The sequence below is a fragment of the Hetaerina americana genome, unplaced genomic scaffold, assembly GCF_022747635.1.
Source record: "Hetaerina americana unplaced genomic scaffold, ioHetAmer1.1.p SCAF_9, whole genome shotgun sequence".
Lineage (NCBI taxonomy): Eukaryota > Metazoa > Arthropoda > Insecta > Odonata > Calopterygidae > Hetaerina > Hetaerina americana.
Genome location: NW_027287538.1, coordinates 62,286,818 through 62,303,216, shown reverse-complemented (window position 1 = coordinate 62,303,216; position 16,399 = coordinate 62,286,818). Strand labels below are relative to the sequence as shown.

The 16,399-nt window shown below is 36.1% G+C and overlaps 1 protein-coding gene across 5 annotated transcripts in view; it reads right to left on the bottom strand.

Moving 5' to 3' along the window:
• Patronin (calmodulin-regulated spectrin-associated protein patronin) overlaps positions 1–16,399 on the bottom strand; it is a 218,546-nt gene that overhangs the window by 27,122 nt on the left and 175,025 nt on the right. For all 5 annotated transcript variants that reach the window (XM_071597469.1, XM_071597471.1, XM_071597472.1 and 2 more), the window contains 8 exons: positions 15,298–15,487; positions 14,212–14,325; positions 13,350–13,441; positions 10,203–10,502; positions 8,778–8,910; positions 3,963–4,175; positions 2,237–2,502; positions 298–553 (listed from right to left, as the gene is read on the bottom strand). In XM_071597469.1, the coding sequence (XP_071453570.1) occupies positions 298–553; positions 2,237–2,502; positions 3,963–4,175; positions 8,778–8,910; positions 10,203–10,502; positions 13,350–13,441; positions 14,212–14,325; positions 15,298–15,487 (1,564 nt within the window). The remainder of the gene's footprint in view (positions 1–297; positions 554–2,236; positions 2,503–3,962; positions 4,176–8,777; positions 8,911–10,202; positions 10,503–13,349; positions 13,442–14,211; positions 14,326–15,297; positions 15,488–16,399) is intronic.

Below are 16,399 nucleotides of genomic sequence, written 5' to 3'. Positions count from 1 at the left end.
CTAGGTAGGTTTTCCTCTACCTAGGGCTTGGGTGTTTGTAATTGTATCTATTGCTATATATTATATTGTATTACTGTCCAAACAAGTCTGATGTAAACGCCAAAAAGTGCTAAATAAATAAAATTTCAAATTTATTTTACATTATAGAATTTTTTCATTGAGTTAAATCTGAAAAAATTTTTTACAAACTTAGATAAAACTTAAATGGAGGCCCAAAGTTAATTTTCTTCATCACATTTGCAACGATAAAATAATAAGAATGAGCACCCAGTTTTTTTTATAGAAAAAGCCACGTACCTCATCACCATATTTGCCACTAGCAACAGGTCTTGAAGACATATTTGATGCTGAGGAAGCATTAATTACATTTGGCTGAGCACGTCTCCTCAGATGAGGCTTGGGCCGCCTAGGTGCATCACCATCACCATCGAGAGAGATATAAAAACCCTTTTCAGGAGTGACACCATCTCGCAAGCTCTCAGTGTGCAGGGAGGATGGGTCTTTTGAGCCATGCATCCAAGGGGAGGCACCACTCTCCATGCCTCCATCAACCCTAAAAGAAAACATGCCAAAGGACCATTTAACACAAGATTGATTTTTTTAAGATGAAAAACAATTATTCATTCATTGATAGTGGTGCCAGATAAATATGGTTTTTCACATTTTGAATTTATCATGTTGAAAAAAATATAATCAACCTGAGCATCACACAGCATTTTCATTTAGATATTTTTATTCTTTTCAATCTGGAGATAGTTGAAAAGAGAGCAGTGACAATTTCTGTTCAGGTAAAATCACATACAGGGTGTGTCAAAATGGACTCCCAGATTTGACGAATGAATTGTAAAAAATCTAATCAAGATGATTCAAAAAGGTTATAAGTTCTGAAAACCAAATCCAATTCCATTTTTTTTAATTAGATTTTGAAAATTATTTCATCCAGGTGACGACCTTGGTGAGCAATGCACATCTTGAGTCGTTCAAAAAAGTTTTCGAAAACTCTTCTCAGCATATCTTGCGTTATTCCAGTGATGACCTCTGCAATTGCCTCCTTAAGAGCTTCCAAGATCCTTGGTCAAACTTTGTAAACCTCAGCTTTGAGGTATCCCCACAGAAAAAAGTCACATGGGCTCAAATCCAGGGAGCAAGGGGGCCATGGAACATTCCCTCGTAAGGAGATCAGGTAGCCAGGAAATTTTTTTGCAGGATTTGGCATGAACAACGGGTGGTATGAGCCGTGGCACCATCCTGCTGAAACTATTACTAGGCTTCTGCGTCATATTTCTAATATACTCTTCCCTTTTGGGGAGTAAAAAGTTCTCCAGCATCTCACAATAGCGCTTCGAGTTCACAGAAACAGCTGAACCTCAAGATTCAAAAAAGTAAGGCCCAATAATACCTATGGAGGACACAGTGCAACAAACTGTCACTTTGGGGTTATAAAGAAGTCTTGGGTGAAGTTGTCGAGGGTTGACAGTCACCCAATTATGAAAATTTTACTTATTTACTGAGCCGAAGAGGTGAAACTGCACTTCCATTGCTAGACCACAGCACCCTCTGTGTCGCCACCACATTATCATTTTTCTTAAAGAACGTTTCTACGACAAAGCCTTGATGCTCACCAGACCACTGCACGGTGACTACTAAAAATGACATCGTTTCCCCCAGCTAACGCCACTACTCCCACTCCGCTAATTCACCTGTGTGCTCTTCAGTGTTTTTTTTTTAACTGCCTTACTCTGAATAAGCAGAACTTTTCAAGAAAAGTTAGGAAAATGTTCTGACAATAATATCTGCAGCAATATACAATAACTTCTGGTTAACATTAATATCCTAAGAGTTGCATAATTGGTAATTATCCATTAATGAGCAACATGTAAAAATGTATATGTTTGCTAACCTCATACTCCAAAATGCAAAACATTTTAAAATACAGTGACCTTATTTATTTCTTAACTTGCACCGGACAGCACACAAGAAAATGTTAGTTTTGTTTTGGCCTTCATTAGCATGATTTTTTGCTTCTAATATTTCACATTGCAGAAGCCCAACAGCCAGAAACCCATCTAGGTGCAAAAAAATATTAGTACCAAGGTTAAAATGCATCATTTTACCCCTGCAAACAGGACATTACCTCCACACTGAATAAAATACAATTATTTATTAGCTGGAGGGAAAATGGAATGCATCAATCACAGTTGCTACTTGGCTTAAATTTCTCTCAAGGTTAACTTACGGAGGCAACGAGGAAGCCACATGACGTCTTTCAGACTGAGAAGACGGGTGCCCAGGTGATGTTATACGGTATGTCCGTGTTCCAGAAGATATGCGTAAATGGAGGTCGCGTGGGGGACCGGAGACTTCATTCGGTTGCGCTCCAATGAACGAAATACTTTGAGGTTCCATGTCATCAACAGAAGGAGTTGGCACTGGAGCGTGGACCGCACTGTTGCTTTCACTTGGCCCTGACGCCGGGCGTTTTGGGTCATTGACCACTTCATCCTGAAATTTTCATGCATTTCAAATAACTTCAACCAAGCAGTAAACAAAGTACAAACAGAAAATTAATACCATCTAGCAGTTTCTCATTTTATGAAAGCACAATGATTGATGCTGGGCATGAATTGCTGCTGACCAGGTTTTTAAGGAGCATGCAGGGGAACCTAAAATTGTAAAGCATTTTGAGAAATAAGCCTGCAGAGAGGCAGAAAAAAAAGGTTAATAAAAATTGCTACCAAAGAATTTTATGTATTTTCTCATGCAAGCAAGCGAGGAGGCACAGAGGGGCATTAAGTGACTGATTCCATTCTACTCATCTCAAGAATAAAAAGAAAAAAAGGTGCAGCCCACAATTTTTAAATGTAGAATAGGAAAACCCTTGGTGAGAAAAGAAAACTTAACCTAGTAGAGAATGATATGAATATCTCATAAAATCCTGAAATATTTAACAAGAAAATATCAATTTTTCAATGATATACCTCCAGGAAAACCACTATTTCTAGGGTACAGGTAACAAAAGCCTGCACTCTGCCCGAGGAACTTGGATTTTGCAATGAAATGAACTATTAGCTCTGAGTTCAATTTATTTTAATTTAAAGTGAAGAGACAAAAATTACAAAGGGGTACGAGCTCCCTGAACTTTTCCATAGTCCTCAAGCCCATCAGGCATCATCCATAAATGACAACATGCATTTTGTGGGGGAATAGGGTAAGGTTGGTCCTAATACAACACTGAGCGGGAGGAGAAAAACAGATCATTTATGAGCTTGACCTCATGAGTAGGTATGGATACCCTAAAAAAATCTTTAAACATACCCTCCCTGATCCGGACATTTAATATTTTACGGTTAATCCTTTTACAACACCTTCTATATTTAACTAGGTAATGAAGTAATGTCATTTTGCTCAAAAAAAATGTTAACACTTCACCACAGTAAATAAGGCTGAGAGCATTCTGTTGTATTTGAGTCTGAATTCCGCCACAAGAAAGTGTTTTATGTAAACCTATATGTTCAAGTGAATACAGGAGACTTGGTGGATCTTTACATGGAAGCAAAACATTTTTTGGAAATCATGGACTAAAGTCACATATTACTTCTGTATAGCACTATGAAATTTGAATTAAACTGCAATAACTTTCTGCTGCTAAAGGGTTAAACAGACATGACATCCGGCCAGTAACTTGTTCTGTAGAGCATTTTGCTCTTGAGAGTTATTTGCTAGGTTAACCTGCTAATAGCAAGTAAAGTCAGGATAATTTCAACCAATATGCTGAGGGAATGATATCTGGTAAAGCTATCCAGAGGGAGAGGAGGGAGTCATGAGAGCAGAATGATGGCCCTTTAAGGGGCGAGGGTGAAGGGAGGAGAGGGTAGGGGAGTGGGGTGCAGAAAATGGTCAAAAACAACGTGATGTCACTTATTGATGATGCCTTATCGAATCTAAAAGATAGAAGCCCATACCCTCTGATAAAGGTTGAAGGGTGAGGTTGACCTCCCATCGTGGGGATGGAGGTACAGGGGCATGGATGGGCCATTGGTGTGTTGCTGCGGGTGTCCATGGTCACCCCCTCCATTTTGGTGCAGGTGGTGCTGCTGCTGTTGCTGCTGGCCAGAGAAGAGTCGCCTCTCTACTCGAGGCTCCATTGCACCCTCGTTCAAGGGAACATTTCGATCCTTCGTAGGGGACAAAGGAGCACGTGAGATGCTGGGAGTTGCTTGTTGCATGATGTTCAGAGACTTGCATGGCATTTCATTTATTTGAATACCCTGGGCACCTTTTACCCGAACTGTTGTACCATTATGCAAATAAACCTTATAATTCCCATACCCATAATAAGTCTACTATCACTCTAGTTCTAAATGTCACACCGATGTGGTGTTACGAAAAATTACTATGAAAACAGGTAGGATCTTTCCACAGTGATAAGTATTGGATTTCTAGGAGGATAAAGTGCATCAAGTTTTCTTTCATAGGTGAACACTTTTTATCTGGTCTCCTGATGTTATTCAAGTGCATTATTTAGACTTTGGACTAATTGGAAGTTTTCATTCACTAAGTGGACGCCTTGGTATTCCGCATATTCTTAGGATTCTAATATTACTTTGCCCAAGATTTTTTAGGAGCTAAACTTCCACTTCTATACAACAGTCAAGTTGCCAAAGGAAGGCTATTAATGCTTAATTTGAGGTTGGCTACCATAGGAATTATTGAGTAAAAAAATGAATGCAGTTATAACTAATTCTTCTGAGTCAAGGCAATTGGACAACTTCAGAATATATGAGGGTATTATTGCTATAGGAAATAAAATAGTATTTACTCTATAATTAATTTTATTAATTTCTTTTATGTGGAGAAAATTATTCTACATATTAAAAGGTTTTAAAAATGAATCACAAGCAACTGCCAATTAATCATGAGCGGGCTGCCTACATTGTAGACTGCTTATTACCATTGAAATCTGTATATTCTACCATTGGCATTGGTTTTCTAAGCCACATGTTAAGTAAAAAATTACATCTCTTAACAAAAACAGTATTTACTTTTTTCACTTCCCCTCATATGATCAAGGGTAAACATTGTATCTGTGTTTTTTCTGTTCCATATAAGATGATTTGCAGTTCCGAGAATTGGTCAAATCATAAGAGAACATTTACCCATATTTATGTTATTGGTACTCAATGAGTTCAGCATTGCAATCAATCAATGCATTACCAATATATATGTTTACCGAACTAATCAAATCTAAATAGAACCTTGGACTTGAATAGAAAAATATAAATGATAGTTGTCAAAATAAAGTCATCGCCAACTTGGTTTAATTTAATTAAATACTATGAAAACCTCTATTTTTTATGATACATTGAATAACCCTGAGAAAATGAAAAACTTTTTCTAAGATTTGAATTTATGGTTATCATTGTTTTTTTTCAGTATGAATTATGACCAAAAATATTGGTTTACTTTGGGGCATATAAAGTATGCTTAATACAGAATTGTATTTTTTCTGTCAGTATCCTAACAGAGTACTCCTGGAAATGTATCATCTCCAATGGATGTCTCACAAATTGCAAGTACACATAAAGGGTGCCACATAAATTATTTCAAATGCCATGCAAAGCTGTTACTTTGCAGCATTTGAGCAGTGGATATATCATGGGACACTTTGAAAGCACATAATCCTTGCAACATAAGCTATCTCCCAACAGTGCCTCTATCAGCCACTATAGCTATTTACACACACTAAGTTAACACCATGCATTATAAAATATCATGTATGGGACACAATCAACTGTGGGATACAGGAGGATTTCGTTATAAAATGTTGAGAATTTTCCATGTTTCCATGCTTGGGATGCAGGAAGTGTTTTCCTCTAAACTATTGAAATGAACATTCCCATAGATTTATTCTATTCCAATGAATTATTGGAATAATTATACCATTCTAGTTGAATTTGCAATTCAATCTCTACATGCTAATAAGTGAGTAAAACTTTGGGTTGATGCAGGGTTAATCAACCTTGAAAGTAATTATTAAGATATTAATAAAACTTTTCATAAGGAAAGGAAAAGATAAATTAAATTTTTTTTTAATAAAAGGAGAAGAAAAAGTGCCTTTTGGAATTTATATCATGAAGGTACATCATGGCATAACTTCAGAAGCTATAACTTGGAGTTAACAATTTTGCACATGGTTTTCAATAGTACCTAAGACAACCTATTATAAAAAGATGATAGCAACAAACACTGAGGAGGCATTATTATCAGGTAAAATATAATAAGATAATCCTGAAACTTTTGAAATTAATGAATACTGAAATCAGATTATTTTTAATGTCAGCTTTGTTATGCTTTGGCTAACTACAACACATACATTTTTGAAATTGCTGGAAAAGTTTCATTTCCTTAGTGTGAAGTAATTTCAACGTAAGATGTGCATATTTCTAATTTTAATCAACAAGCTACAAAATGGTAACCTTAAACGGAAAAAGAAAAATGGATTAAGAAAATTTAACCACATGAAGAGAATAATTTGGCTCTTACACTGACTACAATGGCAGTTAAAAGAAAAATATTAATTATAAAAACTTTTTCAATATTTTCAATTTCTTAATTACTTACAGTAAATACGGAATAATGTAGAATATCAGGAAAAAATGTCTGGATCTATGACTACCATTAACTTTTAACCTTAATGCATAGAGGAAGGAAAAGCACTGAAAAATTTTCTATCTCTGCAACACCTATTCCAATTTTTAAGTACGAAATTTAAAACAAATCTACTCTATTGATGTTTACCACAGAGGGATCCAATAGCATTTTATTTTATAAAAATATTAAACCCAGACAATATTCCTTAGCTAACAAAGCTAAATATAAAAATTTAAGTCTTATTTCTCTATTAAAAAACACTTTTCCTTTAGACATTAGTTTATTAAATAATCGTTAATATATCTAATAGCTCTAGAATGGTCATTTTATCCAACACTCCAAACAAGCATACTGAACTTCACATAATAGATCAAGGCATTACTTTTGGAATTGTTCCAAAAATGAATAAAAAACTAAACACTGTAAATGATAACTACAAGTAAATTAAAATTTTTATAGAAGGAAGTGTATTCATAAAATTTGCTCCCTCCTTGTTTCATCACACATACCATATGACTCTCCTTTTTCCAAACCCTCTCTTATCTTTTCCATCCTTTCACAATGAGCTTGAAATCCATGCAACTTATTAAGCCTTGAAAATGATGCCATGCATTGAAAACTAGGTTGGTCAGTAAAAATTTTCATTTGGATCATTCAGAAATCACTTTTTCATCCAAACATCAAAAAGTCTCCACCAAGGATTAAAAGTCCCGGAATTAAGAAAGTCATGTTATTAAAAAAATTTCCCGGAACTATATCTATATGTATCTGCAAGACAGTCAACATATTTCTCGCTGAATCATATTATCATAATTATTCCTATCATGTATCTGAATACACCTAGAATCTATAAAATTTACCATAATTAGGCTTCCCTTAAATATATTTGCTGCATATTACAAAGGCATGTTATCATTTATAAATCCTACAAATACAAAAAGAATTGAAATATCAATTGATGAAGAGGCTATCTGAATTACCTAATATCTGAACTCCAAATATTTTGTTTATTAAATGACAAAATAAGAAGTCTTTTTCCTGATGAAATGTTATCTTCTTATCTTGACCATTTTAGATTCAGAATATAAATACCCCCACATGCACCTAGTATTTTCACAAAAATAGAGCAACTCCTCCACTTCAATGTTCTTGTACAATCTTTAAATACTAATCTATTGGATAAACCTTCATCATTAATTTCTAAACTAATAACAACCTCTTTGACAGTTAATTCATCCTAATTAAACATTTGAAAAATTCAACACCCTACATAAAATATAATAGAAAAGATAAACTATGTCATGAATATATATATAGTAATTGATGATGTTTCAAATTAACTTTTGCCATGAACTTGGACAAGACTTTGGATACCGTTTCTAGTTTTTCAAATTTCCATTTTTCTCTTTCTCCTTGAGTATTTGAAATAGTTTTTCATTCTTTTACTTCCCCAACACTTTCTAAATTATAAATAATTTCTAATCTGTATTAAGACTAAATATTATTTTAAAAAGTCTGAATGACACTCTTGTATACAATAATAATTCCATTCAGTAATAGTCTAATTCAGAAAAGCTTTTGTTAATTACTTATATACATATACAGCACAATGTGAATTGGATAAAAGTAATAATACGTGAGCAGAAAACCATGGCACTAATTTCTTTGATAAGCAATGTCCCTTTGCTTTTTATGATTTCAATAATTAGAAAGATAAAAATCCAAGCTTATGCCATCAATATGCAAACTATAAAAATGATGATTCAGGAAATTAGTTATTGGGTAAACATGTCACATACATTAACTTCAAGAATTTCCAAATTTTTTACTATCTGTAGCGCATTACAAATTTCCCCAATATAGAATAATTTGCAATATTCAAGCATTTCATGGTTTAAGTTTTCCATCTATTGTTTTCACAGTATCTAGTATTTCCTATTCCAACGCCTACCTGAAACTCAACATTTCATACTTTCAAGAGTATATGAAGTAGTCTTGCTCTAAAATGAGAATCAGTGTGATGCACTTATCATCTATTAGTACATGCTGAATAGTGAGGAATTATTCAATATCTTAGGTGCAAAAATCCACTCCTTCACTGAAGTCAACACTAAATTTACACTTACACCAGGACGATAAGAGGGTGAAGTACCCTCCCAAAGGGAACTAGGCTGCTGGTGGCTGGGCATCTCGTACATGGTCACTGGCCTTGGAGATCCTCCATAGACCACTTGGGGTTGTTGCTGCCCCATGTTGATACTGAAGAAAATAAATAATGCCACTTCAGTACGGATGCTGGAAGGATCCCAGTAAATGACTCATTTAAAATGGGGTATCATCACTTAGGTCCCAATGCTTCAACTACACCATTCAAAATCACTATTGAGGATGGAGATCCCAGATTAAATACACATGACAAGTTCTCCCATTATCCACTGCACAAAGTCTTCAAATTTTGATTCTGAATACTTTGTATTGTCATGTGAATAACCCACTATTAGACATAGTAAACTCTCCCCAAAGTGGACTGTATGGAGTGAAGGGTAGTCTGGAATCGACAAAATCTGGAGTATGTTGGGCAAGCCCACAGAGATTTAACCTCACTATTCTGTATCCTTGATTGTCAATTACCTTAAATGATTCTATATTACAACCCAAGAGTGCAAAAAGATTTTATTTTAATACAAAGATAATCCAATTAAATTTATCACACATATTCCCCAAAAATTAAGCTACTATAGTCATTCTCAAGTTTCAGCCAAACAATATTAATGCATACTTAGCCAATTTAAAAATGAGATTATCCTACTTATTTCATATATTCCCATTCATTCAGACATATGATCTTTCAAGTTTTTCTTCAAAGAAATGAGAGCTTAACTTCAGAAAAATGCATGTAAGTCTAGTTTCTTTTGCAATTTTGTCATTATGGTGCAATGTGTTCCATTGCACAGAACCAATGCAAACTCACATCAATTAATAACAACAGATTTAATAAACCAGCAAAACCAGCCCGTTAACCAAACCGGTTAAACCAGCAAAAAAAATGACATCAAGATCTAGTTCATTAAAAACACAGAGTTCAGGATAGTGAATTGACCCGGTTACATAAGAACACTTCCCTTAAAGAAAGCCATTTAGCCTAAAATAAATCCAATATTATGATAGAGTCAAAAGGCCTATGGGCTGCTTTCTGCTGTGAAAGGTTTAAGGCTCAAAATATAAGGCGTACTTGAAACCGAACTGCATAGATTACATGAAGTGATGTTCCCTTTTGATTCCTCTTTTCTGAAAGAAACAAGGAAGCCATACATTCAAAAAAGAAAGAAAAATGAAGACTTGGAAAGAAAATGAAGCATACTCGTAATTACATCCCATTAATCAAACAATGTAATTCACCATAGTTTACAAAATCTCTTGCATCACTATGCAATACCATACCCTTAAGAGCATTCAGAGAATCGAATTAAAGAATGGCAAGCCCAACACTAACATATTCTCCATTACACCTAACCACAGCAAATTTGAAAGTGCAAAAAAACTCTCCATACCCCTTGTTGTTGCTGGGTGCTCCCCAGCGGGTCATGACAGGGTAATGCTGTGGCTTCTCTTGGTAGTAGGGGTCCATGGGAGGAGGGGGCTGATGGTGGTGCTGTTGATGCTGCAGGGAGAAAGGGGGAGGTGGGCTGGGCTCCCCGCTGTCCCACGTCCTTCGCCCACCCATACTCGGCCCATGAAGGAAGAATTGCTCCCCCTTGGCCACTTCATCATTCACCCCAGCATCCATCTTCTGCTGCTGAATTGCCAAACGCCTAATATCTGACCGAACTTCTTGGATTGCAGCATTGATGCTGGGTGAAGAGAGAGAGTGAACAATTTCATAAGATAACCTCCAGTATGGTCACTACATTAACAGCTTTCCAGTATAAAGTAAGTAGAGATAAAGGAATGAGAGAGAACAGTCTATACCGGGATTGGAGAACGGTAAATATTTAAGAATAAGCAAGCTTATAATTTAAATTAGAATATGAAAGAAAATATGTAACTAGTGGAAGATTTATGAATTCATTTCCTGATCTTTTTCCAAGTGCTGCTGCATGTTTTTAAGCTTTTAGTGGGTAAGGATGGAACAAAATACTGTGGCACCTCATACAAGGAGCATAATTCTTTTAGGGATCTTTCTCGTAACGTGAAACACTCATTTAGTGAAACAGTTTTTCCTATATAAAGTAATGTGAAGGACAAAAAAGCATCCTAAGCAGAAAAAATAAATTACGAGGGTCATCCGGAAAGTAGTACCCGTTCGTGAAATAAAGACACAAAAGTAAATATTAACAAACATAAAAAATTTTATTTGAAAGAGGATACTTTAAACTACTTCTCAACATAATCTCCAAGCAAATTAAGGCATTTGTCATAACGTGTGACAAGTTTCTGTATTCCTGCTGCATAGTCCTTCGCCGCCAGCTCATTGAGATACGCGAGGGACCCATCTTGCACAAATTTTTGCATAATGCAGATGGTGTTTAACAATTTCATGAACAATTGTTCGAGAAACATTGGGAAAATGCTCACAGATGTCATCAATTGTGACGCGCCGATCGTTCCTCACGAATTCGTCAACTGAGCTCACCAGTTGGTCTGTAATGACAGACGGTCTCCCCGAACGCTCATCGTCGTGTGTGTTCCCCCTCCCCATGTTGAAGTTGCGACACCACCGCCGAACAGACGACTCGTCCATTACATTGTCTCCATACACCTCCTTTAATTGGCGATGAATATCACATGGGCGAACGTTTCTTGCATTGAGGAATTTAATCACTGCCCTCACTTCACAACTGGCGGCGTTCTCAATTTTTTTAAACATTGTAAACAATCACAGAAACAACACAGGCAATGCTAGCGTCACGCAACTTGGCTCAGAGAAGGCAGACAAGCCACTGAAGCTATCTGACCTCGTCCAGCGGCTACTCGCGTCGTCAGCACTTCATGCGGCACGAACGGGTACTACTTTCCGGATGACCCTCGTATGTACAAGGTTTATTCCATGAAAATTATATATACACTGTTTAGGATTATGGATCATCTTCATCATTTCTTCCATCACAGAATGTACACCACCAACAGATTTGTCAAGACAAAAAATAATCGAAATAATTAGCTTATTATTTATGTTACATTCCAAATTCTTTTTTACTAGAAAGCTCTCTTGAGACATTTGTTTTTACTGAAACTTTAAAATTTAGAGAAAATGCTACTCAGCATTATCATCAAATACATTTCTAGCGTGCATAACCACTGTCTTATTAGGGTGATGCTTTGAACGCATGGTACAATGCAACAGCTTCCCATGAACTCCACATTGCATTCTGCCTGCTCTTATGGACTTGACACTTCTTGAAGACTCCTAGAGTTTCTCAATGGTAACCAAGCAGGGGTTTAATATTTAAACTGCTGCTCATATTGACATACATGGGAAACTTGGTCGCTGAAGCTTAAAGATAAGCATGGAATGGAGACTTTCGAGATATGGGTGTAGAGAAGAATGGAAACATTGCAATTGATGGAAAAAAGAACCAACATAAGACTAAAAATTGCAGGGAAGGAGCTGTTAGTTCTTTGTTTGAAGAGAATCTCCATCCTCCGTGGAAATTTTTGAGCTTGGGGAAGAGATGGAAAAACTGATGGAGCCAAATCAGGCGAATAAGGTGGATGTGGCAACAATTCATATCTTTGTTCAGTCATTATTTGACCAGTGGGAAGAAAATCTATCAACAGAATCCCTTTTGCATCCCAGAAAACTGAAGCCATCATTTTTCCGGCAAACCATATCGCCTTTGCTTTCTTTGGTGGTGGTGAATCAATGTTTCCACTACTTTGAGGACTGTTTTGTCTCTGGGGTATAGTAGTGGACCCAAGTTAAATCTGTGGTTGAAACTGGTTGAGAAAATCTGGTTGGCTGCTATTAAAACGGGTCAAATTTTGTTTATAAATTTCCATTCTGATGCGTTTGTAATCCTGCATCAAAAGACTTAGCTACCAGATAATTTTCTCATATCCAATTCCAGAGTTAAAATGTGATATGCCCATTCAGATGACATCCATACAGCTCCAGTAATTTCTGGCACTTTTTTGTTGGCGATTCTCCAAAGCCATTTTATGTACTTGTGCAATAATTTATGGGGTAGTGGCAAATTATGACCAATTACTACACGGATCATTGTCTTAACTGTCCCAAACAAACTTAAACTCATTTGTTCAATTGGCAACAATTGAATATGAAGGAGCAGATTCCCCAAGAGTGTTCTGAAATTTGGCATGAATTTCCTTTGCTTTCATACCTTTCTTTACGAAGCATTTAATCACTGCTCAAATCTCTATTTTTTCCATCTTCACAAATCGCTACACAGGAACAACAACAGAGAGGCATCCACACCACAGGTCTCTTCCCCGAACACCGATCCATTATGTGTTTACTCATTAAGGATTACTTATACTAAACGAGAAACTCGTTGTGCAAGCACTGACATTTGGTAATGATTCTGAGAACCATTCAAACTACCCTTATACACACAATATTCTTTAGAGCTCTGAAATCAAGTAGGATTATCATAAATCAAGGGCTTCACCTTAATTAATGCACCTTAATGGCATAATAAACACAAGATCAAATAAAAATAAAGACTACATTAACTTACTGTGTGACTGAGTCAGCATTGTCAAGCACCACAGGTGATGCCTTGGTTCTCGCCCAACTTGATAAGTTTGGAGTTTCATTTCCAGTGGATCCCTGTGTGCAACAAGAAAAGTACAACTCAACATTTGATCAGAAATACAGCATAAAATTAATTAAAAATTTAAAAAATCCATTTAATGAAGTTGATATTGCATGATTCTTAGCTAAAAATACAAATGTCATTTCATGTAAAAATGTTGCCGTATTCCACCATTGAAAGCATACATTTTCAATTTAAATTGCACCTGAACCTTAAAGCCTAAATCTGTCAATATACTGCGTGCCAAATATATTAATGTATTTCATGCACTCGTGCAAATATTTATTTATTAAAATATTCAGCTAATGCATGTCTAGGAGGTCATACATCAGCATTTATGTAAATATGTTTTAGTAATTAAAAATACAACTGTGTTACCAGTGTAGCAGCAGCAGTTGTACATATGCATGAATTTACAACTAGCATTTCTCCATTCTTATCTATTAATGAACAAAAAGTTAACTTGAATTCAAATACTAAATGGTACTATCTAGGCAATTTAATTCAAATTTTGAATAATCCAGGAACTCCATTTGAAGTCGGAATAATTTAGGAGCTTTATTCAAGGTGAAATTGCATGACTCTTGGATCTTTGGTCATCCAGGAATTGAAAATGATGCACTAAGAGCTGAAACTGTTGGTGAGTGATAAATATTACCAAATGTTGTCAAAAGTATTCATTCAAATTTCCAACCAACAGATCATAAAAAGTTGTGGATGTGAAAGTAACATAATTCTTATTCAAAATGACAAGGAGCCACCCAAAGCTTAATGACATATTTACCTGTGCTGGAGATATTGGCCTGGACCTCCGGTGCTGCTGGTCTGGCCTGTCCATGTCTCTCAATGACACCATATCCTCAGGATCAACATCTTCATGAGGAGATGACCCTTTGCCCTTAAACAAAATGAATAGAAGATATTGGTAAGCACACATTAAAACCCCATGTTAACAAGTAATGAAGCAAAATCGAGACATTTAATAAAAAAACTATTATTTCCAAATGGGAAAAGAAATGGCACACAAAAATAAAGGGAAAGGTGTAAATCTTTGTGATTGAAACTCAATGGATACCACACTCTACGACTCTAAGTGGATTTACTACTGGTTTGACTCTAAACAGTGGGAGAGTAAGGACATGTGTCAGGATAGAACGAAAGGAAACAGATGCAAATAAGGAAACACCCTGAAGAAAGGAATACTCAAAGGAACTTGCTTTTAGATACTGATGGGCCCCTTGAAATGTTCACTCTGGACATCACCTTATCTTTTTTAGTATCTTCTCATGCACACGTTGGTTCAAGATTCAGTTTTAGTGGTGACAGCATAGTTGACATGAATCAATGATTTTTACATTAATGGACACAAAAAATATTGAGTCAAAGTCATAATCAGATGCACTGTTTTTTGTTTCTTAATTTAATGCAAAATGGAATAAGGCAACTAAACGATATTGTTTTTATGAAAATACAGAAAACTATCATTTGCGTAATACTTTTCACAATCCAAAAATATAAGTGGAAAATAAACTCATCCTGAACCAGTAAAATTCATGCCTTGTTATAGATTAAAGAAGTTTGTGTTTCATTTGAGTATAATCGAGTGGAAAAAGCCCATGATAGAAACATTATCTTATATTAATCAATAAGTTTTACTATCTAACCAAAATTCCACACTCTTAACCCAATTCCGAATCCTTCCTTCACAAAGTTACCTAACTTTGTCAGCACACCACTCTACCATATACCACAGGGCGCCCATGCACACAGACAATAACCATAAACGTTTTTATTTCACTAGCAATTTGATTAAATGTAATGAAAGCACATGCAGGTAACACAATAGCCGACAAAGATTAATCCTTCATACTTTGACAACCGCCTGGAGAAATGCAGCCTTGCCAACTCTCTGCCTCTGTTGACCTGCTGCTGCTTCCATTCGCCTCTTCTCTCCTTCTATGTGTCGCCTCTTCTCTTCCATCTGGAGGCGGATGTCATGGAGTTGAACTCCAGTCTCCATACCCACAGATGATGGCTCATTCTTGTTTGGAACTTTGCCGCTCCCTGAGAAAACAAACCAGGAGAAAATTAAAACCATGAGCAACCATGAAAGAGGGATTTACATTCTTGCAAAAAACTTTCTCAAACTACAAAAATATGAAAAGATGCATGAAACACACTTAGCCATAGCCAATTTTTGCATCCAAACCAATACCACTGAATCTGCACCATTGACAAGATATTTTCATTCATAAAATACATCCAGTTTCATATGCAACTGCACAAAATTTCAACTCAGTAAATATAAGTGAATGATTTCTTATTCTTTGATACTTCTACTCTTTGAGAACTAAATACATAGAGATATTACATTATTAGTACATAAAAAATCATAAACACAGTAATCAAAACAAAGGCTGGTTTGGCAGGTGATGGTTGAGTTCACCCAGTACTAAGCCCGACGGCACGTGAAATTCACACATCAGATTATGGGGGCCGGTTCCTTTCCATGTGCCAGTTACCGTTTCCCAGGAAGATCTGATACCCAAAAAATCATACAGCTTGCGTGGAGCTGAGGGTGCCCAGAGAGCCATGCCAGGAATGGGCCCTTTGGTTAGTAGTCCGACACACTACCCCTGGATTATCACAACCCACCATGATATAGCTATAGTGCACTAAATATTGAGACACAAAAGGCATAACATCCTCCTGCAAATGCATTTGTTTTACAAAGTTCTCTCAAACAAAATTCAAGGCAGAATATGAGTATGGGCAAATGTGGAGCTGGTCATGAAAGGTGTCCATGCCAATATATAAGAATTCAAAGATTCTGCAGGAGATGCCGCAACAGTAACTGTAATTGAGACATAACATTGTAATTTAAAGGTGCATTATACTACCTTGATCAAAAAGTTCCCGGAATAACCACCGTGTGGCGCTCCCATCGTTCCGATTTGAGTTCTGTTTTTTTT